Source organism: Chanos chanos, chromosome 6 (assembly GCF_902362185.1).
Source record: "Chanos chanos chromosome 6, fChaCha1.1, whole genome shotgun sequence".
Lineage (NCBI taxonomy): Eukaryota > Metazoa > Chordata > Actinopteri > Gonorynchiformes > Chanidae > Chanos > Chanos chanos.
Window position 1 is genome coordinate 16,017,208 of NC_044500.1, and position 24,188 is coordinate 16,041,395.

At 40.6% G+C, this 24,188-nt stretch overlaps 3 protein-coding genes across 4 annotated transcripts; all 3 read right to left on the minus strand.

The window, feature by feature from the left end:
* Positions 1–361: 361 nt before the first annotated feature.
* nherf4a (NHERF family PDZ scaffold protein 4a) lies at positions 362–5,539 on the minus strand. Its single transcript, XM_030778105.1, has 11 exons — positions 5,479–5,539; positions 5,051–5,078; positions 4,821–4,885; positions 4,439–4,644; positions 3,669–3,873; positions 3,277–3,413; positions 2,978–3,179; positions 1,478–1,674; positions 1,025–1,228; positions 522–746; positions 362–394 (listed from the first exon to the last, which is right to left on the minus strand). Exons 1-11 carry the CDS (start codon positions 5,537–5,539, stop codon positions 362–364), a joined length of 1,563 nt encoding a protein of 520 aa, XP_030633965.1.
* A 1,849-nt stretch (positions 5,540–7,388) lies between these two features.
* On the minus strand, positions 7,389–12,548 carry nlrx1 (NLR family member X1). Its single transcript, XM_030778106.1, has 9 exons — positions 12,501–12,548; positions 12,255–12,374; positions 12,093–12,162; positions 11,808–11,914; positions 10,986–11,608; positions 9,293–10,719; positions 8,604–8,690; positions 8,025–8,276; positions 7,389–7,743 (listed from the first exon to the last, which is right to left on the minus strand). Exons 2-9 carry the CDS (start codon positions 12,349–12,351, stop codon positions 7,389–7,391), a joined length of 3,018 nt encoding a protein of 1,005 aa, XP_030633966.1. The 5' UTR covers positions 12,352–12,374; positions 12,501–12,548.
* Positions 12,549–15,303: 2,755 nt separating this feature from the next.
* Positions 15,304–24,153, minus strand: abcg4b (ATP-binding cassette, sub-family G (WHITE), member 4b). 2 transcript variants are annotated; one of them, XM_030777370.1, is made up of 14 exons: positions 23,928–24,153; positions 19,433–19,550; positions 19,208–19,340; positions 18,876–18,926; positions 18,552–18,697; positions 18,257–18,380; positions 18,021–18,135; positions 17,777–17,875; positions 17,117–17,274; positions 16,784–16,952; positions 16,497–16,597; positions 16,069–16,227; positions 15,619–15,737; positions 15,304–15,529 (listed from the first exon to the last, which is right to left on the minus strand). In XM_030777370.1, the coding sequence occupies exons 1-14, from the start codon at positions 24,151–24,153 to the stop codon at positions 15,304–15,306; spliced, it is 1,944 nt and encodes a 647-aa protein (XP_030633230.1). The 2 variants fall into 2 exon arrangements, with proteins under 2 accessions (XP_030633230.1, XP_030633231.1); XM_030777371.1 differs by having other exon boundaries at positions 17,117–17,215; positions 17,733–17,875.
* Positions 24,154–24,188: the final 35 nt, after the last annotated feature.

Here is a 24,188-nt window from a genome sequence, read left to right on the forward strand (position 1 = left end):
TAGTATATCAGTGTGAGGCTGTAGAGGGAATTAATTTAATCTTTCAAAATACTGCACACACACAATTGAATTAAATTCAGTATAGCTTCTGCTTTTGTGCCTCTATTGTTGTTGTGATAAGGGCCATATGCAGCTTCATCAATGTACTTTTTTAATGACACACTATTACAGAACAGAAAAATCCAAACTCACAGGACCTAATTACAGGATTTTCCTTTTTCCATTAGCTTTTGAGGTCTTGCAACCAAAGAGTGATTTTGAATGTGAATTGTGCATGCCAGTCGTGTATCATTAAATAACACGGCAGATATTTCCAGTAATACTGTCATGTGGAGCGCTATGAAGGATTACATGGGTCCTTTCACACAAAGTCATCTTGTGTTGAGTCTGGAACCTGAAAAAAATTGAATCCACATTGATATTGAGTATTTTACATAATTTATTTCACCAATATTGGACAAATATCAACAAGCACTGTAATATATTAGTAATATATTAAAACAATTAATGTGTCTCCTCACCTCTGTGCTATGGAGGATGAGGCCAGGACTGATGGTTTGACCACTCTCTTTAAGTTTTTTATATCCTGACTGTTCCACCACCAGCAACCGCAGAGAAGTCCTACCATTCTTTATCATCTTCACCACATCCTCAAACATCTCATCTTCCACATTCTGCCCATTTACTTCAACTACCACGTCACCCTCCAACAACCCTCCTCGTTCTCCTGAGCTCCCAGGCTCCACCTAGAGGAAAGAAAGAGAATGTCACATATCACTGGGATGGTTCAGTCACAACACAAATAAGTGATGACAAAAAAATTCTACTACAAAGTCATGTATCCTGTCATTCTAGACATGAAATTCAACAGTCATCGTGTATGTAATTGGTGGTTCAAGCTCTAGTTGAAAAGTTTGATATTTTGATTGTTGTAGCTCTGCGTACGCAGTTAATTGTAGACGTCAGCATAACTGTTCACCGCTTTTATTGTAGTATAGGAGTACATACAGGCATGAAACTCTACCTTGCCAATGAAGGCTCCAGGTTCATTTTCAACAAAACATAGTTTAAAGCCATATTCCGAGCCCTCTCTCTCAAGAACGCACAGTCGGGGGCAGGGACTGCAGGCACTCCCATCTTTGTGGGGTAGTGTACCAAGATGTTGGGAAGTCCTTGCCTCTCTTTTATGAATGTGATCCTCATAGAACATCATAGGAGAAATACCCAACTGCAACAGGATATAACAATGAACACTTACAGAAATTTACGATCATGCTCTTTAAGACACAATGTCCTTTACATAGTACTATATAATGAGACATAATATTCTACAGAGGTACTGTGTCCAGCTCTCTATGTCTGTGCCAATGACAATGGCACACTATTTGTTGAAATCTTTAGCCACTGAGGTGTTTTGTTAAAGAAGCTAAAGACTTCATGAATCTGTGTTGCATCTGCTATTTATGTATGTGTGTACCTGTGTGTAATACTCTCTGCCAGTGAGGGATATCGTGGTTAGTGTGACCTGCTGACCACTTTTCCTCACTCTGCTGACAATATACTCATGTTCAGTAGTCTCCACCAGCTCTGTATTGACAGCTAGCAGCAGGTCTCCATCCTCCATGCCGGCGCCTTCTGCTGGACTGCCCGGGTCCACTTCACGCAGTATGTGAGCTGCTCAACACACAACAGGGCTCTGGTTTGTAACCGGTAAACATGTGAATTGTTTCAAGGTCAAATATGCTCAGTTCACATCCTACCAGATGTTTGCATCTTTGCATAGGTACACATGTATTGATATGGTTAGGAAAAAGGATGGAGTGAAAGCTATAGCTAAAGTTAGTCATAAATTATGAGACCTTTGATACAGAACAGCTATGTCCTTACAACTGTGGTAGCGAAAATCTGATAGGAAACAAAAAATGACAGAGCATGTGTGGTGAATGGCAAGCAGGTTGGGTCACTGCGAGTTAATTAGCCTTAGGTTCTGATAAGGGTGTGTATTAGACCTGGCAAATAAGCATAAGCAAGTTTTCCTATTTAAAAGTCACGAGAGCTGTCATGACAAATTGCGCTAATGTCCTGGCTGATGTCCAGGTCCTGGTGTAAAAACATATTTACAAAACCGAAAACAAGACAGCACAATAAAATTCAATTTTGAATGTGCAATAGGAAAAACACTTTGCACAAAAGGCAAAGAAGTATAAATTGTTGCCATTTGCATTAATGAACAACATGCACTTTTTGCAATGTTAGTCAAACAGGTACTTTGAACTGGACACTGCCTTTCCATTAGTTATCCAAAAAATTCCTCTCCAACATTTTGACCTTTGACTTCATGCAATGGATGGCTCCTTAATATACAACAGACAGCTCCCAAATGGCTATGTGCTTGCTTTATTTCTTGCCTGTCTTGGAAGTCTCTTTGGATAAAAGCATCTGCTAAATGAATAAATGTAAATCTAAATGTTAAGAACAGTTCTCCATGGGTGGTGACATGGGTGTCCGTTTGACTTGACACTACTCCACCAGTGGACCAGTGGTCAGGTCCCTTTCAACTTCAGAGACTCCTCAGTTGCACTAGCAGAGGTGGGAAATGAGTTTTACTCCTGTTTGTTGCACTTAACTGCACCATGGCTAAGCTGAAAATTGCAAATACATCACCCATGTTATATCAACCAGCAGGGATGCCTTTTCTGCTATTGGTTTAGAGCTCACAGACGTCGCCCAGGGCATGTTCAGTTGTAATTAATTATGTTAAACATTTTGTCAAGCAAAAATCTCCCAGAGAATGCTGAATTCATTTTCAAGAGTTTCTATAAAATCCATATTTTGAATTTTGGAATATCATCTCAAAGTGTGTTGAGCTTGTTCCACTATTTTAAGTTCATGACACATAGATATAAAGCAACATCTTGCGCAAACATTTTTAGAGAAATAACAAGCTGAGTGATATGACTTGACATTTCTGTCTCACCAATGCGGCCCGATGAAAGTTTTTCTTGTCGCAACAGGAAACCATAGCCCTGTGGTCCTTGGACGAGATGCATTGTTTTGGGCCTGTGAGGCAAATTATGACTGCTTGCCATGCAAGGCAAGATGGGTAATTTACGACTGATGTAGCTCTGCTCACTTTCACGGTCAATCACCAAGACAGTCACATGTTCACACTTCTTTACCTGAGGGCCAATCAGAAAGGACCAGTCAAGTTCAAAGAAAAGTAGCAAAAAAGACTGAGAGGGCCTATTGCATGCAAGGTATACGAAGAGGACAAACCATTTTTGCAAGTGCTGAATGTGTGAGCGTGGAGACCCTGACACCATTGATCCAGATCAGTCTGTCTCCAAGCCGAACACCTGCCTTCTCAGCTGGACTCTCTGGTACAGGGTTGACACAGTATTTCCCCTTTTCACCTTTAAAGACATTTTGCCAAAAATGGTTATATCACTGTAAGAAAAACAAAATCCATTAGCTTTAATATTTAGCTCACGAGATGTCTTTTTTGGTCATGCTTCACTCTCTGTAATGTTTTCCAAACATTTTTCAAAACATATTACTATATCTTAGTACAGGGTCTTTTTTCTATTATTATTATTATTTTCGCATTTTTTTCTTCTGGCTGTAGTCATATAATTCCCACAACTACAAATTAAAATAAGAAGAAATACCTTCAATGGGGATTATGCGGATGCCTAGTCCAATATCAGCCTCTTTGATGATGTGGCATAGCCTTGGCCTGGCACAGGTTTCTCCACGGTGAGCCCTGGACAGTGCCAAGAGGTCCTGGCCGTTGGATACTGCCAGCTCATACTCCTGTGCCGTGAGTACCAGCAAACACAGCTGCAGCCCAGATGTCTGGATCCTCAGTACGACCTGTCACACAGAACAGCGCTTATACAACCTGAAAAGATTATGATCAAGTGTAATACTTGCAAAATCATAAAAATGATTTGTCACAGTGTTACAACAACTATTGAGACCACTCTTTTTGTCCGCTACAAAGGATTTCAATTATTACCATCAGATAGTTATAATTAAATATGAAATGTACCATAAATTTATTGACAGAACGAAAATAATGATTATACATGAGTATTATCATACTCTGCATAATAATACATAATACTAATACTTATACTACTACTACTAATAATAATAATTTTGTTGTTATTGTTGTTACTGCTACTACTACTTTAGTGTTACAATTTGTATTCATATTTAAATGACTGAAAATTTAGATTTGATTGCTGAATAGGTTCAACTTTCATGTGAATGGAGGTTACACTTCTTAAGAAAATGCTTTTGTTCCCCCAAAAATCTTTTAGTGTTTCTCTTAATTTCATCTGCACTGGCTATCCTTACTGGCCATGAAGAGTAAGTGCTGGGAGGACAGGACAGGGTTTAAACATCGGCTGAAAGAGAACCATGAAATCCTTACTGCGGAGTGATCCTTATTGTCCACAAATTCCCCATTGACCTCCAAGATGTGGTCTCCATCTCTGAGCCCACTGCGGCAGGCTGTGCTCCACAGGTCCACGTGCTGTACCTTGTGACCGCGGAAGCCCTTGTCTTGGCACAGGTAGAAGCCAAAGCTTTGGCCTTCCTCTCGCTTCAGCAGGCAGAGCCGTGGACGTAATTCTGGCTCTGAGGGCATTTGAAGCCGTGGACATTTGAAAATCATCTGCACAGACTGTTTTTTATATCCACTCTAATTTTAAATGGTGGGCTGACTAATAATGTTAGCCATGCCTGATAGATTAAACAGTGATGGTTTTTTCTTATGGAGTATCAGCGTGTGTAGTTCGGCTTTTGAAACTTACCAGTGTCATCTGAGATGACCAAGGCTGGATTGTCAATCCCCTCTTTTGGGTTGAAAGTGAACTTCCTGAGAAAAGGGTTTTTTTTTTTTCCGTCACATTCTAAAAATATTCCTCTAGACAGAGTCAAGATTTAACTACAGCTGTAACTCTAGATAAGGTCACAAATACTGAACTAGTGATTAAGCGGTACTGTACAGCAGCAATAGCAATGTGGTGCTTCATTTACTTACTGTGTTACCTCCATAGCATCCTCAAGCCCTAAAATTACAAAAAAAAAAGAGAGATACCTAAAATAAATACAGACCACAATACCATGTAGGCAGTAATTTACTAGGATGTGTGCTTTGCTGTGGAGGGATATCTATTTAGAGATTCTTTCCTATGGATCGAACTTAATTGCCCCGCAACAAAGAAGGAGTAATCATTAACTCAGTCATTAACTCTCTGTTTTCTGAAGTGTCCATGGGGAAGCATTAGGTTGACCAGAAGGCTAAGTTAACTCATCCTTCTTTTAGAAAATCCACTTACACTCATGGATGCCAATGTAAAATCACATGCAAAGGCCTATTTGCAAGTTTTATTTGGAGACAGACTTTAATATTCCCCTCAAAACAAGGTGTATTTGAACATGCTTGTTAATGCATACATACGATCAAACCTCTAGGCAGACTCTGGTCTATGAGGATTGTCAGGGCCTGTATAGCAGATGCCTGGGTCATGATCCTAAAGCTACTAGTGGATTTTCTACTGCTGTTAACACAGGCCTTTCCTCCAGATAACCTCGAGTTCTTTTGTTACAATAGGATGAAACCTTGAAAATACACTGACTTTTGCTGTGTCTGTAATGTAAATGTTTCTTGAGGACATTGACCACTTTTCAAAAAGTATTTTTTTCTTACGCTGATACAGAAGAAATGGCAAAAACAAACAGAAAAGATTGCAGAACTTTATATTTGTTGTACCGGGCTGCTAGGCAATTACAGCTGGACGAGATCCTTACTACTTTCTCCATGGAGCCTACACGACATATATTCTCATCCAATGTTAAAACAAACATTTAACGTAGGTCACGGCTAGTTAAAATGTCCATCTCCAAAGCACCCAAAACAAGGTCAATATACATACCATGTCTAATACTGCAAGTTTACTTGGCCTATTGTCGTAAGGCAACAATCATGAGCAATCATTAACCTCCCTTGCTTCACATGGAAAAAAAAAAATCAGAGTATAAAAAAACATGTCGGCATGACAGGAATAGCAGGACCATCTGAGAACGATTGGAGAAATAGTGGACAGAACGTGTTGCCGATCGTAAGTTACCTGAGGGGTATCTCATGGCGCCGCTGGCCGCTGTCTCTGTGAGTCAGGGTCGAAGACAGAGTGAGGGTGCAAGGTGCACGTCCAAGTGAAGCATTAAGAGTGTTTTGTTAGTGTTGTAACTGCTTCAGTCTAGAGCTCCTCCTTTCTCTACCATAATAATGAACCATGTTTAATGTTTAATCTGATGCTTATGGAGCAATAACACAATCACACGCAGATATAACCAGACCCAAAGGCAAGATTAAATATAGGCCATAAAGAATACTTATGATTTTGGGAGGGGATTATGTTCAAGCGAAAACAATAAAAGAACTTAGTCTGCTGGATACAAACAAACAAAAAAAACAAAAACTCGGCCTCAGAATGAAGCCATTGATGAAACACTGAGAACTGATTAAATGTCACACATACTTTTTTATCAAGGATAACAGCAACAAGAAAGAGGTATTGGGAAACAGCAATGTTTATTACTTTTTGCTTTTGAGAACTGCAATATGACATGCCAGATTAAAGCATGTTTGTTAAGGCACAAATGACAATGCAGTTAGTTAAGTCACAACAACACTTTTTCAAAACTCTTTTGAAATCTTGGATAGCCATCATTATCCTAAGTCCATCTGTAAAATCAAAGTGTATTGACCAGTGGGGCTGTGGAGTCAGAGTCAGTGGAGCTGGAAGCAAATGTGGAGTTGGAAGCAAAATTGGGATACTGGAGTCGGTGGTACCATAAATTGAGGAGTCGGAGTCGAAGGTTTTGCGTACCGACTTCACAGCCCTGTTGACCAGTGCAATCACTGAGCAGGCAAAATACTTTATATCTGCGTGGAATACTGTTCAATTTTCAAGTTTCAAATCCATTCAGATTTTTTTTTTATCCCTCTGAAGGAGTTTTGCAACCGTAGGATATTAATGAGACCTATAGAGGCAATAATATAGTGCTATAACAGATCTCTAGTTCCACAGTTAAAATGAATTAATTTAACGACATCTTTATATTCAAACTGTATTTTTCCCCATTATACCCTCTGAAATGTAAACCTAACTCAAACCTGCTATGTTCTGCGAACACTCAAAATGTCACGATAACAATACTTTGAGAAAACCTGATCAGCATCCAAAGAACACTGAAAAAGGCTGAACTTAATTCATGGGTATAAGAAACATGTGGAAGACTAGATTTATGAGGTGTTTAGGACACAGAATCCCTTTGATGGTGACACACAGTTCATGTGTCTATACGCTATTGGGTTAGTTTGAACCTGCCCCAGAGCCCGTTGCGGTGCTCTTCTCCAGCATGCGCAGTGTCTGCCTCACTCCGCTCTCCACCCTCCGAAAGTGCAGCTTCTTCCAGAAACTCTGCTGTTGATTTCGGCCCCACTCCAGATCCTTAAGGAAAACCACGAGCTGCTCGCGCACTCTCTCCCGATCCCACGACAACGAGTTCTTCTGGATAATGCTCAGGATGGGGTGCCAGTCTTCCGACAGGTCGGAGCCCTCTGTCACCGAGGCCAGCACCTTCACCCGCCTGCCCCCCTGCCCTGTTGGCACCCCACGCACGTACAGAGACTGCTTTCCAACCTCACTGAGCTGGTTCAGGTACAGACTGAGGAAGCATCACAAAATCACAGTGGTACTAGGTCACAAATGACACGTAAGGCATGGGAAAATACTAGGCAAAAACAAACTCAAGGATGTTACAGAACAATAACTTGTTGAGGGCCATGTTATTCAGATGACATATGTACTGCTTTGCTAAAAGTGCCAGGCAGAAATTTAAGACATAGTCATACATTCCCATGTCAGTGTGTATTTAGTTGATGATTTGCATCATGTATTTGGTTGATACTTAGATAATGATTTGCATAAACGTAGAATGTTACTTACTGTACTGTGTGAATGCTTGGGTGCTCCCGGCAGGCATCCACCAATGTGAGTGCAGCAGTGTCGCCTATGTTATTGTAGGCCATGTTCAGCTCCAGCAGCTGGGCGTGCTGGTGCAGTCGCTCTGCAAAATCAAATGCAGCGGTGTCCCCAAGGCTTGTGTGCATCAGGGACAGACTCTGTAGCGACTGGTTTCCCGCAAGAGCATCCAGCAGATGGCTGGCTCCGGCGTCCAGCAGGGAATTATCACACAGCCTGTAGAGTAACGAGCATAGACTGGCTCAGACTTCAGACATAAAGAGTCCAAAATGACCACTAAAAGCACCTGCAAATTCTCTCTAGCATCTAAAAATATAACTTCATTACCAAAACAGAATGTGAAAACATTTATGTTTATATACATGATGATGATAATGAATACCCATGAAAAAAATCTATTCAGTTGAGGACATGCATTGGAAAAAGAACAAATTTTGCTTATTTCCTCAGTGTGCTCATTTGCTAATACACTACCTACCTTACAGTCTAAACAGAGAACAGGCAAAAGGGAGAAGGACTGATAAAAAAAAGTTGTTGTCTTACTGTAACGATTTAATTGTACACTTGGATTCAAGTAGCAGGTCTCGCAGTATTATGCAGGACTCAGGACCAAGTCTGTTAAACTGAAGACTGAAGACCACAAAAAAAAGACACATACATGCCTATCAAAAACACACACATGCAAGCATTTCATTACTTTGTCAACTACAGAGACAGAAACTTCATAACTGAGGAGGTGAATATGTTGGAAGGAATTTATGACATTAATCCACGACCATGTAGAAGTATGGAGCTGTTAAAACCTTGAGACATAACCAAAGGTAAAACATTAGTTATCTGGTCATAGCATCTTGGTAAAATAAGAGAGGACTCTCACATCCAGCATGACTTACCCTCAAACAACACTCAAACTACAGCACACAACAGTCATTTGCATACACTCTAAGACAAATAAATACTTACCCTCATTAATATAAAATATAGCAGACCAAATGCCTAATTTGTGTTTTAGTTAATGATTTAATGCTTCCAAGACTAAATGAAATCTCCAAAACTATGACTGCGAAGAAGACACACAAAAAGAAGAGTGCAAGCAAACCTTTGGGCTTATTCATAAAATCTGAAAAAAATGCTCAACATGCTACTGATTTTATGAATAGGCCTTGATAACCTATGCTCAAGACCTTCAGAAAATTCAATATTTTTCTCTGTATGACAGTACTGATGCTCACTTGAGACTCTGAGTGTGGCGGAATGCTGGCCAAAGCATTTTCAGCAGTTCTTGGGTCAGGTGACAAGAGGAGAGGTTAAGCTCATCCAATAAGAAGCTGGAGGCTGTGCAGTCCAGCACAGAACTAAGCACAAAGCACTTGAGTGGTGTCATTCGCACTGTGGAGAGGTTGATGGTCTTAATGGACTGCAGCACTTCAGCTGTGAGCCTTGGGTTCTGAAACTCATAAAGCAGAACCAGCAGGTCCATCAGCTCTTCAGGTGGCTGCTGTTTTCGGCTCTCTTTCACCAGGTGCTTTTTAAGAGCTCGGGTGATCTGAGCCACAGTTGTGCTCTTGATATTACAGCCCAGCTGGTCGAGCAGCCTTCTGTTGCCATAGTGAAGAAGTCCCCCCATAAAGATTGGATAGAGCTCAAACGCTCGGCCATCCAGCTGCTCCTCTGGTTCAGGTCCGTGTACTCCCAGCAAGGTTTGCTCAACCTGGTCTAAAACATCCTCGTTGAAGCTGTCCTCTGAACGGAACATTTCTACTGCCATGGTGCGAGCAATGCGTCCTTTGCTGTGGCTACTGACACGCTCGTACAGTCTGGGGAACAACTTCAACAAGTTGAAAAGTGCAAAGATCCTGAGAGGTATGAACTTGGAAAGAATGCCGATCAGGCTTGTTAAGTCTTCACCAGCTTGTCCAATTGCTGAAGACACTTGCTTGGTCAGCTTTTCCAAAGCAGTCTTGTTTTCACCAAGTACAACATACAGGGCAGCAAGATACTCCTGCATGGCAGGGACAGCAAAGACGTAGCGTCTGTTGTCTGACTTAGAAAGCAATTTATTGTGTTCAACACAGGGTACCAGGAAGAAGTCCAGAACGTCAGTGCGAAAAACCGCCAACTGCCGCAGCTCCTCATCCGTTTTGGTCTTTCCGCCCACCCACTGCTCCAGCTCATCCTCCATAAAAAACGTTCGTTTCTTGGTGACGCCATCGAATGCAAGTTTTCCCACTGTCCGGACCACGTACAGCATTAGAGAGCTGTGATGTTCCTGAGATGTTGCAGCTCCACCTGAGGCAAGCACCTCCCCTCCAAAATTAAGCCTCAAGAAGCTGGTGTAGATACCAGTGAGGGTGCGAATGGGTGCCCGTGTATCGGTGAAATGTAGAAAGTGAAGAGTGGCACAGGTGAGCCAGCAGTAAGATGGCAGGAAACAAGCTGCTGCTAACTGGCTCTCACGCTGTAAGTTGAGGTAAAGTAGGTCTATGAGTGACTCAGCTTCCTTGCTTGGCTTCTCTCCATTCTGTAACAGCAGTCTGCTGGTAAAATAGGCTCTCTGAAGTTCTGGATCGTTGAAGCCACAGATTTGTGCGTAACGGTTCACGTACTTCTTGGGAATCAGGTCCAGGGCAGAAAGCCGGGTTGTAACCAAAATGCTGACCTAAACAACACGGTAAATAAATTAATGCTATATTATGCTAAACACTTAGGGTATTTCTAGTGCAGTCCAACCTGTGTACTGTGTAAATACTGCATGAGAGAATGAAACCAATGAGTATGAGACTAAATACATCTGAATGAAAATGAACCTAAGAAATGTCGTTTCGGTTTATGCATGTTTACAAGATGGCATATTATTAATAACTGGGAGAAATACAGACAAAAGTCAACCATGATATGTTTGGAGAGAAGAACCGAGCCTTGTACCTCAGGTAGGAGGTATTTCCTTAGAAGATTAACAACAATAGCCCCAGTTGGAAGAACCTCATTTGGATCACTGCACAGCTCAGTGGAGCTGATGCGAAAATCCAGCTGCATCTTCTCCATGCCATTGAAGATGAAGAGCACATCCCTGGCCTGAATTCCCTCCCCACTGAGAAGAGGCGTTTTCCGTAGATGCATGTACTTCCTCCCCACAAGGTCTCGCAGAGAAATGGACTTAGACAACTGAGAAAGGTCCTCACAGGAGAAGGGAATCAGCAGCTTGAACTGAGAGAGTGTAGAGCCAGCACACCAGTCCAGTACCAGTTTCCGAATGACAGTGCTCTTTCCAGTCCCCACAGCTCCATACAGCAACACATTGATGCCCTGCACCCTACCGATCTCATGGCTGGGCTCAAATAATTGTTCAACAGTGAGAGAAGAGCTAGGGGGAACTTCAGACTTGAAGGGACTGCTTGAAAGGCCTCTACTCTCCTCCGGATTTCGATCCAGTATGAGGGGATTCACATGCATCGTTTCTGTGGAAAAATAACCGCGGAACTGCTTCTCCTCTTGGGGGAGGTGACTAAACCACAGGTTTAGCTTCTGCTTATGGACTTCAATAGGATCTGTGGATTAAATATGGTGTGATAATACATGCATGATTAAGTGAGAATAAGAAAGATTGATTTCTGGTTTCAGTGTTTTGCTTGCTCAAAATACCTAGTCCAACACGAATGTGAAAAAAAAATGTGGAATTTTGGCAAATCTTCTAAATAAAGATGTTAAATGCTAAATATAAATACTGAACAAGGTAGTTCTGCTCACCTGTGTCAGATACACTGCTGGAAAATGATCTGGAATGGAACCAGCTGGCTGGGCTTACTATAGAGTACTTTAGTTTTCTCCATTCTGCTACATGCAGATTACTCCAGCTGCTGAAGAAACAGAAAGTTGCGAGTCATATCAACTCAATTCAAGTTCAACTAAAGACATCTTAATCTATTTGTTGGATGTGTTGCAACAGGCAGCATTTCATCATATTTCAAAGTAACGCCCTTCAACAGAGTTTAGAAGTCTTTCGGTTACTTCAGTCTTAAAATGAAGACGTACTTAGATATAGAGGTGATGGCTGCCTTTCTGGAACCATGCCATTCTCTTGACAGTGTGCTGAGGTTAAAGTCTGAAAAGCAATGAGAATCTTTGATCATCAGATCCTTGGTGCTCTGGATTAGGCTGTTAGTACAACATTTCAAGGTTTACAGCCTTGCTTACTTTTCTGTAAAGTGCAGACGTGAGACTCGTCTTTCTGTGTCCTGTGCCATCTCCTCCGAAGAGCTTGAGCTGCTGAACCCCTTCCACACTGCCACATGATGCTTTCACTCCAAACACCACCTATAAATAAGAATGCATTTTCATTATGTACAGGGCATTGGGTGTATTGTGTGAAAAAGGCTTTCATAACACATGACTGGTAATACTTGAGTTATTCATATTATTAATACTCAGTAAAAGCCCCACCTATGAGAAGAAACTCAAGTGGACATGTGCAAAGCCCCGAGGTTCCTGATTCAACCGCCAAAGAACACACCCGTCAACTGATCTGAGTGACATGTGATACTGGCCAAACAATCTGAAAACAAACTGTGTCACCCAATACATAAGCAGTGAGCTATATATTTTGCTTGAAGGCTATATCAAGCATGATTTAAAACACACTTATCTATCTCACTTACTCTGTGGGTCAATACACAACTGTGGGCACCGACTCAGGAAATAAACTGCTTCTTCTTGCTTCATGTGCATCTGTCAGTCTCCTAAAACAAGGACAGTGTAAACAGAAATCAGCGGTTTCCAATTTATAAAGCTCAGTACAGGAGACTCACCAAGCAGTCCTTAGAAAGACTGTGATGCTTTGAAATATTCTTAAGCTAAAGGTAGACCCAGTGTTTAAATGTAAATTCTAGTGTCGTCCCTCACACAGAGGAAGAAGCTCCCTTACATATGACTACAACTGCAGCAGCATTTTGTTTTCTGGGAGTTGGATCTTCAAAACTAAACCAAGTCAAATCAGCTCGATACGTCAACGTGTGGTAAAGACAAGAAACATCGAAAAGCCTTACTGTCCCTTCAATATCTGGCGCCTTCTCCCTCAACCCCACGTACTTGAACACAACGGCTTGAATTCTACATTGCACTGTCAACCTTCTCGGTTGTCTGCAGATCACGACACTAGAGGAATTTCCCTCGTCCAATCCTAGGCACAAGGTCACTGGGGACCCAATGGAACAGAAATTCCTCAATGGAAACGCCCATTCGCTACTCGTGGCCCTCCTCTTGCCACGGCCCTTTTGCAGACAATCGCTATCCGTTACTCTATCATCCACCTCCGGGGCAACACCGAGAACACATACAAAGGCACACACAGTCTACTGTAACATATTATCAACACATGGCCACGCACATTATATTAGCGAAAGTTATTTTGCTCAGACACTTTAGAAGCTAACCGTGCCAATGTCAATGCTAATGTGCTGGAAGATTATCTGATCTTCATAACATGGTCACACTTTGTCGCACATAGCCTTACGTTACATTTGTCCTTTGCAGAGTAATTTACATCATCTGTAAAATGTAATCAAGTGAATGCATGTTAATTCAGTGACTATAAATATGCTGAAGTAGGAAGAACCCGGTCGTACAGCATAGCCGACTGTATAGGCATAGCCAACGTGTATCGCCAGCTAGAAAGCGAGATTTATTTTATCAGAAACCCATTAAGGTTCTGAATGTACAGAATGCTAGACGCTTACAATACATCATTCTGATATCAACAATGTTACAGCTGCCGGTAGTCAACATGATGGAATGAGATTTGCTGCACTGGGATTCTGATGCTGCCTTATGTTCATGCCAGTTACATGTATATGAAGAACTAAGTCTGGACAAATGAGAGCAACAACAACATGCGTCGAGCTCTTATTTCCACGCGGTCGAAAACGCAACCCATAACTACACTTCAAAATGAACGGGGTTTTGCAGTCACCGGGACTTACGTTCGAGAAGACGACCTCTAGTTCTGCGGTTCGTGCGACGCAGGAATTTTGATTCGGCTTCAGAAAGAACTGTCACTGTATGAGGTCCGCAGGAGTGTTGGCACCACAAATAACATGTCGCCCATCGTTTCTGAGTAAAACCTCCAAAACCGCCGAAAGTATAGCTGTGCTCACTTCCTACTTTTAAGTTTTCACTAACAGCCTATCCGTAGCCTACATGTTTTCAGTTTCACGTATGAAACATACAGTAAAATGATTAGCCACAGTGTAGATTGCATATCAGGCTATCCTCGTTTAGGATGAAAGCAGACTATCCTTTATTACTACGCACGGTCTACCTGCCTTGATTTATTATGGCATACTACCGGCTTTCCAAAACTGACGAATCTTCATGACGTGAAGTCAAATACGAAAAACAAAACACAGGCTGAGTGTGCGCGTCTCTGAAATTTATTTTTGGACATATTTGGCAGTTGTGTCATGCTAAAACAATACAGAGCATATCATACAAAAAACAAAATTTTCATACATGTAAACAGTATAAAAGTATGTGGGCTAAAAAACAAGATCTTATATATTAAGGTTACTGTTAGTCATGGTTTTAAAAAGTAAACTGCCGTAGACAACATAAAAACAAGGCTACTTTAGTCATCTTTGCCTAAATTTGTTAAAATGAAATCAGTGAGCCCAAAGTTATAATAACTTTTCAGTATTATGTAACAGCATTTAGCCAGGGCAACTTTTGCTTTGAAACAGAGACACCAGCACTGTAGGTCGTTCATAGTCGTATTACTGTAGGTTTAAATACCCTCAAATATAGCAGCGGCTCTACTTCGCGTCCGTTTTCGCAAGAATAACGATATGTAAACGTCCTTTGTTGCTGGTTCCCTTCACAGGTTCATGTCATTCAACCCCTAGAAATGACCCCTCCTCGGAAACCCAAAAGATAAATACTTCTGGGCGTATACAGTTAACACCTGTTACATCTTTTTAACAGCTTACCCCTCCTGGGAATTACAGACCTGTAACACAATCACAGATTTGGACCCAAAGAGAATATTGATAATATGGTAATGGAAGCAGCTGAGAGAATGGCAGTCAGGGCTGTCCAGTGTATAAGTGAAACTATCATTCCTTGCTGTAATGCATTTCATAGGAATGTGGATTTTCTGAACAGACACCATTTCTAAAATATGTTTAATTTTGAGATATGTCACAGGCGCTGCAAACCAAATGAGACACAGAAGAGAGGAATGATAGAACAGAGATTATCGCTGAGATTTGACTTTGTAGCGCAAGACCAAGTAGGTGGCCAGACGCAGGGTCAGGAAGAAAATGCCCAGCACAATGAAGTCCATATAGAGCTTAGCGTCCTCCACATCCAGTAACTGTAGAACTTCCTCTGGTTTCTGGAACTTACACACCTTCCCTGGACATTCTAATTCTGAGCGGTTCATCCCATAAATGGAAAGGATTACCCCTTCAAAGCCGTACCTGTAACCAAAAGATGAAACTTCACATAAGGAAGCCACAGTCGGGTGAGGTGTAACGTACATGCTGATGTAAACTACCATTGAACATACCTAACATAGGACACATAGGAGCTCCATTGCAAGTACTTTGGAATGGTGTCAAAGTTGACAAAGAAGCCAGAGAAGAGGAGGACTGGAATAGCTGTGACGGGCCCAACAAATGTGGCCACCTGTTGAGACATGCTAATTTTCAGAACCAAGCATTCCATACTTGAAAACCATTAAGGTTTTGAAAAAGACAAATGCTATCAATGAGCAGGACTCCACAGTAGAAGATGAAATGACCTGAAACAGATCCATAGTCAAGTTCATTACAACAGAGGAAGTTCAAATATCTGTCTTTATGTAATGTCTGCATGTATTTATCATTGCTTTGTCAAGAATTTACAGAAAAATTTAAGCGGCACGGTTTCTATCAGTTCTCTCTCAACTTTCTCTACGTGTTGCAAAATGAAGCCAGAAATTATTTTCTGTTATCAAAATGAAAGCTATTTAAGATACCTGAAGGGAGGTGGAGGCAGCACCAACTAGGAGTCCCAGAGACTGGGCCACTAGAGCTGTTGAGGTTGATAAAGCCATGAAGAGCAAGTAGCGACTAGCCTCTGGAGGCTGTTCAGTCATCCAGTAAACAATACTACAATACATAATGGGGCAAATGACCTGAGAAAAAGGAAACAAGGCCTGTGACAAAAAATACAGAAACATAGCTGGAAATATAGCTTAAAGTTCCAATGAACTGTGACACTGTTATTCTCGCAGTTCTTTCCAGATTAAATAGATTTCTGGCAATTGCTGACTGCCTACCAATAGTTTTGGATATCTTGAAAAAGGTCAAACTGCTACAAATCAGAACTTGTTCTAAGGCTTCATAAAATGTCATCTCAGATCAGCCACATAATGGATTCCCCGAGGGTTTGCCTGCCACCTACCTGGAATGGAATGTCAGCCATTGTCTTAGCCAGATAGTAGGCCTTCAGGCTGTACCAGTAGTTCAGATGTTCCCTCAGAAACACAGACATCTCCAGGGGAACTGACAGGAAAAAAAATTTTAATGTCATATTTCAAAAAATAGAAGAGCAGGAGAAAGTGATCTCTTACTCTGCCCTTGCATTAAGTCCTGTGTTAAACTTTTTTAGGTACGGCATATAGACAGTGTTGTGACTCTTTCATGTGATGTGCATTCTTGTATGAGCCCTTCCCTGAATTCCCCACTCACATGTGAGTACTGTGGGCATGAGAGCTCCAAACATGAGGAAGAGCATGGAGAAGAAGAGAAATCCAGTGTTGTTGAAGACTTTGCTGGCATCATTTCCAATGTTAAGGTAAAGCAGGCCAATAAGCACTCCAATAGAGATGTGTGACATCAACCGTAAGTGTGTCAGAACCTAATGTAAAAACACTCTCAATTTGAAATGCAAAACAATGAAAATTTTGTGAAATCATTCTGAAACCTAGATGTAAGGTCAGATGTAATGTAATGTCAGTAAAAGCAAAAGATGAAAGTGTGGTCCAGTGTCCAAAAGGAGAATGCAATTCACAGAACTCATACCGTGTCTCTGCATATAGTGATAAACGTTCTTCTGAAGAGAATGCAAAACTGAGTCAGAGAGCTGGTTGCAAATGTATGACTTTCCACATGACCCGAGTCCTGTGAAACCAAACATGGAGAAACAAAATTAAAGTAAATGCGAGGAGACTGGCTAGGGGCTCTTAGTGTGAAAAACTACTGCTAAGAACTTCACATTAAATGGTTCACAGCACTGTGGTGTTCCAGAACAAATTTTAATCGATTGTAATTTGTCCACTCTGTCATGGATAGTTAGGATTATTCATTATTATTCAGGGCATGTTCTCTTGTGCACAGACAGAATACATTATCAGATGTGCAGTTGTTTGTAACTATGTCCGGATATGTAAAACTTTACATGTATGAGAATTGAACAGAACAATTCAGCTGTACTATTTATATTGTAAATCTACAGTTATTAGTCAGTTTTGAGAGAGTCATGACAGAAGGAAATATCCCACTATTTAAGGTAGAGAAACCTGCGTCTGTGTATTTGTATGTACAGAGCAGCTTATGTAGGTTCCAGTTAGCAACAGTATTTGAACTGTGTAAGGCCATCTGTCTGTAAAGAGAGTCATTGCGAGTGCATGTCACTCACATTGGGGCATTTTGAAGGACAAAGCGATGTGGTCTTTTTTTCACAGCAGTTTGTCTTCTCCTCGATAGCACACATTCCTCCCTGTACAGCTTCAAATAAAACAGGGTTCAAGTCTCCGTACTCCCCAGAGGCTACTTCAATGACTGAACAGTTAGGGCAGGGGAAGAGAAAATATCAGCATTAAAAATGTACAAAAAGTAAACGATAAATGGAGAAAGAAGACACGATGAGTGTATTTCTATCGTGATGTGAACAGTGTACTGATATGTTAATTTGTGCTGCACTCACTGAAATCTGCAGGGTTGTGGTATGTGGGGCAGTGAAGACCCAGTCCCTTTAGGTAAGGAATAAGGTAAGGGACAGTCCCCTTGTATATGCATTGGCCCTGACTCAGGATATACAGCTATAAAGGACAAAAAAAAGATGCATAAAGGGACCAATTTACATTAAATTCCACCTCCAGTGCTAAATGTCCCTTGACTGATCAGGGTTTCTTTACACATTGAATGAAAAGATTGCTGTACCTTATCAAACATCTCAAAAAGCTTGGCACTAGGCTGGTGAATGGTGCAAATGATGGTGCGACCTCCCTGAGCCAAAGATTTCATTAATGAAACCACTTGAAAACAGGATACACTGTCCAGGCCACTGAAACCCAGGAAGTAAGAGAGGAAAGTGTCATGTGAGGTTTAAAAAGAATCATTTTCAGTTCTCTTTTTCAACATCAAATACTTTTCCAAAGTGTCCCTTTTCTTTCTAAATGACGAAAACACAAGGAATTTTCTCCTGTGGTCCCTGTACCTCAATTACAATCCTTACCTAGTGGGCTCATCAAAGAACATGACAGGGGGATTGTTCACTAGCTCTAGGGCAATGGCCAGCCTTTTGCACTGCCCTCCAGACAGAGAGATAGTGCGAGTATGGGCACACTCCTGTAGTCCCAAAGCAGTCAGAATTTCATTTACCTAACACACACACACACACACACACACAGACACACAGACACACAAACACATTCACACACACACGCACGCAAACACATACACACACACACACGCACACATACACGCACAGACAGACAGTGGTCAGCGTATTCACATTTGGGCATACAAACATAGGCTTGTCTGTCTGAGCCCAACTCACCAGCTCTTTTTTCACTTCCATATTGTCGTTGAGTTTAAGGTTGGCAGAGACCTAAAACAGTAGAAGATGCTGAGAAAATCTGTGACTCACTTGTGAATAAATTGTTCATTCATATGTTCATTCATACTGCAGTTGCTTTAAAGTCTCCTCAAATGCCAAAAGAAATTAGAGTACATCTAGTAACACTGTACAAATAAGCTGAAATTCTCTTGAGAATATACTACCTGAGACGTTGTGAGGTAGTAATGCATGCAGTACCAGCAGAGTGTCAAAAGGTGGCATATTTTTCCACTTAATGTGATCATAGGTGCAGCACATGCCAACAAACTCACCATCATAGCCTCTCGAACAGTGAGGTGGGGTAGGAGCTTGTCCTCTTGCATAATGTAACAGGACATCTTACGAAAAGTGCGTAGTTCTCTGGGCTTCCCGTTTACCAGAACTTGTCCTGTCATACCTGTTTCCCTGAATTCCACATGATAGAGAGAAAAGAAATGACCCTTTGTTGATAACAGAGTTCATAACAGAGTTTTCTTTGGATGCAGGCTCTTCCTTACCTGTACCCTGCCAGAATATTCATGAGGGTGGACTTTCCAGCACCTGAAGGTCCCATGATTCCAATCAACTCCCGACTACAAAATTTCCCAGATAAACATTTCAGCAGGGCCTTGTAACCTGTAAAGACACAGATTGCCCAAACCTTTTTCAAATCTTTAAAACACGCTACAGAAATTGTGTAATATTTTAACCTTGTTACTTGACTTGTTGACAATGAATTATTGTAAATGTAACGGAGATAAACTTTTCCATTTGTTCTGATAGCTTTCAAAGCCCTTTTTACATAGTGTTCATAGACTTCTATAGACCAAAAAACCCCCATTTGGAATCACATAAATCACACAAACTCATGGTTAAATAATCAAATCGGGGCATGAATTCCACAGCTGTCAGTGAACAGTACTATTTAACAGAGCAAGCTGAGAACCTGTAATTAGCGTCTTTGCCTGTTAGCCTTCAAGTGCTTTGTTCCTTAAGGTAAGACTGGAGCGATACCCTTAAAAGGTGCTACGTAACACATCAGCATAGCACAACATCTTTTAGAACTTAGCACATGTTTACATGTACCGTGCAACGTGAACAGCACTGCAGCTGCTGGTTATCTGGCTACCTTAAAGACATTGATTAAAACAATGCAAGAACCTGTAGTCAAGACCATGGACAACTGCATCTCATAGCTGACATCTCTAATGCTACATCCAGTGAGTGTAATGGTACCTACTATTGAGAAGACCAGAGCAGAAGTGGAGCTTTAAAGTGTACAGATGAATCACTGCTGTGATGTCAACAGTCCGCCCTGCACCAGAAATTTATTTTCACTGACCTCAGTAATGACCTCACCAATGTCTGCACCGTCTCTGCAAAGTGTTCTCACTGCTCTATCAGATATGATCACAAGTGAACAAGGTATACGTAAGTAAACAGCTATGTCATAGTTTTCCTCTGTTACTAGAAACAAAACAACCACAACGTTTCCTCTACCTAAGTCCACAAGAGAGCATCTGACAATAGCTACAGCTTTCATTAGAAGAAACTAGAATGCTTCAGTTGTGCTAACCTTATCACCACTGGCTTTAATTTGGACATATGACTCAGCTTCTAACAAAGCAAGAAGGCTGTAGTAAAAGCATCCTTGAGACTGACATCTAATGATAGATTGAAATTTCTGATATGCAGGCAGCAAGAGCATCCTCACTCGCAATCAGTTCCTTGACTGCATTATCTTCCCCGGAGTGATTTTAGTCCTTAGATTCCTCTCAGTACCTTGAATGCCTTCACTTCTCTTCTTCAGCATAAGCATGTGCTGGAGCCTGTCTAGCAATTTGTTGTTACTCAGTCTGTGCCAAGCTATACTGTCCTCTTACAACATGATGCTGGAAAGGGTTTGATTATATCACCTAACTTTCAACCCAAGGTGCTCTCCAAGATTGTTCCCCCGCAAGCAAATTAATAAAGCAGTGACATTTATAGCTCTCCTCAGGCACACTAAGGTTTCATTAGACGCTATAAATGCAGCAAGATGCCACTCTAAAAATGAAACATGTGAATTCCTTAATATCAGCATGTCTAAACAACTAAAAATGTTCAAGATATTTGAGATTTTGAGATTTGAAATATATTCAAATTTAAGGCAACTGATTACCTCAAATAATTAATTGACAAATAGGATAGAGTTGAAGAATGGGTTCTGGAATGAAAATTTCATGTTATTTTTATTTGTTGATGTAAAGTTACTTAAAATGTTCATGTTATCTTTTGGGGTTTCATTGACTGTTTCTGGGCTTGCATCATTTTTTTTTTTAAAGATCCTTCAAGGGTTTTTAGAGTTTTCATACTCGAAGTCTTTACATACCCTTGTGAAAAAGAAGTGTACTTAAGTATAATATATTTGTAGCATATTTGAAGTATATGAAGAGTAATTTAAGTATACGAAGTATACAAATAGGAATATAAGTATGTTTTTAATTTAATATATTTTAATTACATGCACTTTAAGTATACTTTAATTTGTTTTCGAAAAGTATGTTTTATATTAATACATTTCAAGTATTACTTTAGCACACTGTTCTGGAATCCACTTCAATGACTGTATTTTTGACAAACAGAAGTGATCTTTTAAAGAAAGGAACTTAAGCACATTTAAATTGTGCTTGAGTGTGCTCTACTGAAGTGCACTTTGATGAAATACTCTAATATGTTAAAGGTTATTTAAACAAATGTAAACAGTTTTAGTGTACTATTAAAACATACATTAAGAGACAAAATATTCTCAATTTTACTTTTAACTTTGGGGATTTATACTTACTAAATCTTTTGTTTGGCTGTTTTTTAGTTTGGCTGGGGCAAATTTTAACCCAATGTCCAAATAGGTTTAGGTAATATTTTTGCATTCTTTTTTTTTTAAGTGTTTATGATGGAACGTTTTTGTTTAATGCATTTTTCATTCACTTTTTACTCACTTCATGTTACACATACACTCTAACTGTACAACTGAATGCATTTGTAGTGCATTTTATTTGAAGCAAAACAGGTAAAAAAAGGTGGCCTTTAGACGACAGTGTACCCAATTGCCAATATATTGCTCCTAATTTTAACAGCAAAAGACAATGGATTTGAGCAGTGATTCAGTGTACCATGACTATATATTAACACATTATTTATGTCTTTAAGTGTACTAAAGTACTCAAAGGGGAGTACTGTAGCGTGTTGGGGGTAGATGGGCGGAGCTTCCCAGCATGCCTTGGGGCAATGGACTGTTGCTTAGCCCCAGTTCTTTATTGTTCAGTTTATGTTTCCAGTTTATGTCGAGTAGAAGTGTATGTGTATCATTCATCATCTAGTCTTTGTGTTGTGTTGATTAATTCATGTGATAGTTGAATGTTATATGTGCACAGTGAATGTAACGGTCCTCACAAATGATATACTTCCTCTCCCACCATGACAAAAGTCAAAGTTACAGTCTGTTGTCTTAAACAATTAAAGTAAAATAAAGACCTTATTTTTCATGCTTTAATTACTCATTGATTTTAAGCATTATCTGCTGAGACACTAAGTCAGTTGTAATGGCTCATATGTGGAATGCCAACTGTAGTGGACATATCTCCCTGTTCAGAGCACAGGGAGCTCTAAATAACATGAATTTAGGACAGTAGCCTGCTGCAGTTTAATGCTGGATGAAATTTTGCTAATGGTGAAGGTTCTCTATTTAAGTTGCAGTGTCATTCCTTTTGATGAAAACTTGATGAGGATAAGCTAATGGGAACTGCAGTCCACCACACTGTTTTCCAGCAGTACATTCAACCAGTTTTAATTTTCTAGTACTGCTGAACGAAATATGATCAGCAGGTCTCTTACAGTGCTTGCATATACAAACTAGCTGATTTTCTGCAGTGCATAATACTAACCAACACCTCAGATATGATTCTGGCTCCTTCCTGCAATCTTGCTTCTCCATACAGGCCAAGACAGATGAATTCACATTGAGAGCTGTTGTGTTCCTCACCACACAAGGAAGACAGCGCTGGCACTTAATATATTTAAAACTCAAGCTATATGAGTAACAGGTTTCACTCAAAAAAATCACTTCTCTGTGACTCATTTCTCTGCCAACAAACAACAACTGTCACTATAATGATCATGACAATATTAGAGGGGAAGGCTTCAGACTGATTGTCTCATCTCTGACTTCATCTTAGGACACTGCTATAAGCAATAGGAATTTTCTAGGAGTTTCTCCAGTCTGCCGCATGCAACTCTCACTGGGCATGCTTCATTATTAATGACCTCAACCATCTCACCAGACACTCACAGCAGTCCCAGTCTAACCATAACCTGCAACCTGAACTCAAGATCAACCTGCTCCTGAACATATTCGAACACTGCTGACTATGTATCTCAAAGCTTGCTTATAAAACAAACATCAGTTCCAGGGGTAAACACTCTGCTGAAGTGACTGACAGCCTCATGAGATTTATGAGCGTACCTGTAATAATCAACAACAGTGAAAATGAGCTGATTCTTATCATAAGTGTGATATTTCAGAATTATACCACTTTGTGACCTTCGCTGATAGTCATTATAGAATATCCAGCTGATGAAACATCTGTATCGCAACGACATCATAAACTAATTAGCAGATGAGAGAAGATGCGGGATCTCTGTGTCTTCTCTTTGTCCCAGAGTTCATCTGAGATCATTAAGTTTAGGTGTAATAGAAGCCCAGCTGTAAAGGTGACCTCTGTGTTTACAGCAAAGAGGGTCAAGGGGTCGATAAATTACTGCAATCAGCACAACAACAGGACCATAATGAGGTCTTCTTTGGGAACACTAGCCAGAGAAGAACAGCGAGGGCAGAGGAAAAGCAGGGTTTATACATCATGAGGAAATGAAAGACATGGAGGATCATAGAAGATATAAGATAAATTCAGTAATTATGCCATCAGTTATCGTGGTGTCAGAGCTCTTGACAGAAAGTATACGGCAAGCGGTAGTAACCTTGTTTCCTCCAGCACGGCCCCTCACTGATTGTGTAGGACAGATTTTTGAACTCTAGATCCACGGATGAGCGCTTGGGGAGATGGGAGAATCGTTGTGCCTCAGTGATGTGGTTCTCTACCTTCTTCAGGTGTGTTAGCAAGGGAACCTCCTGTGTCTGTGTGCCATTACACATGTTCTCTTCCAGAGGTATGCAAACAGTGCCTGGTTCAGACTTCTCTGCCATTTCAAAGGTCTAAATTAAAAGGAAAGCAGCAGATG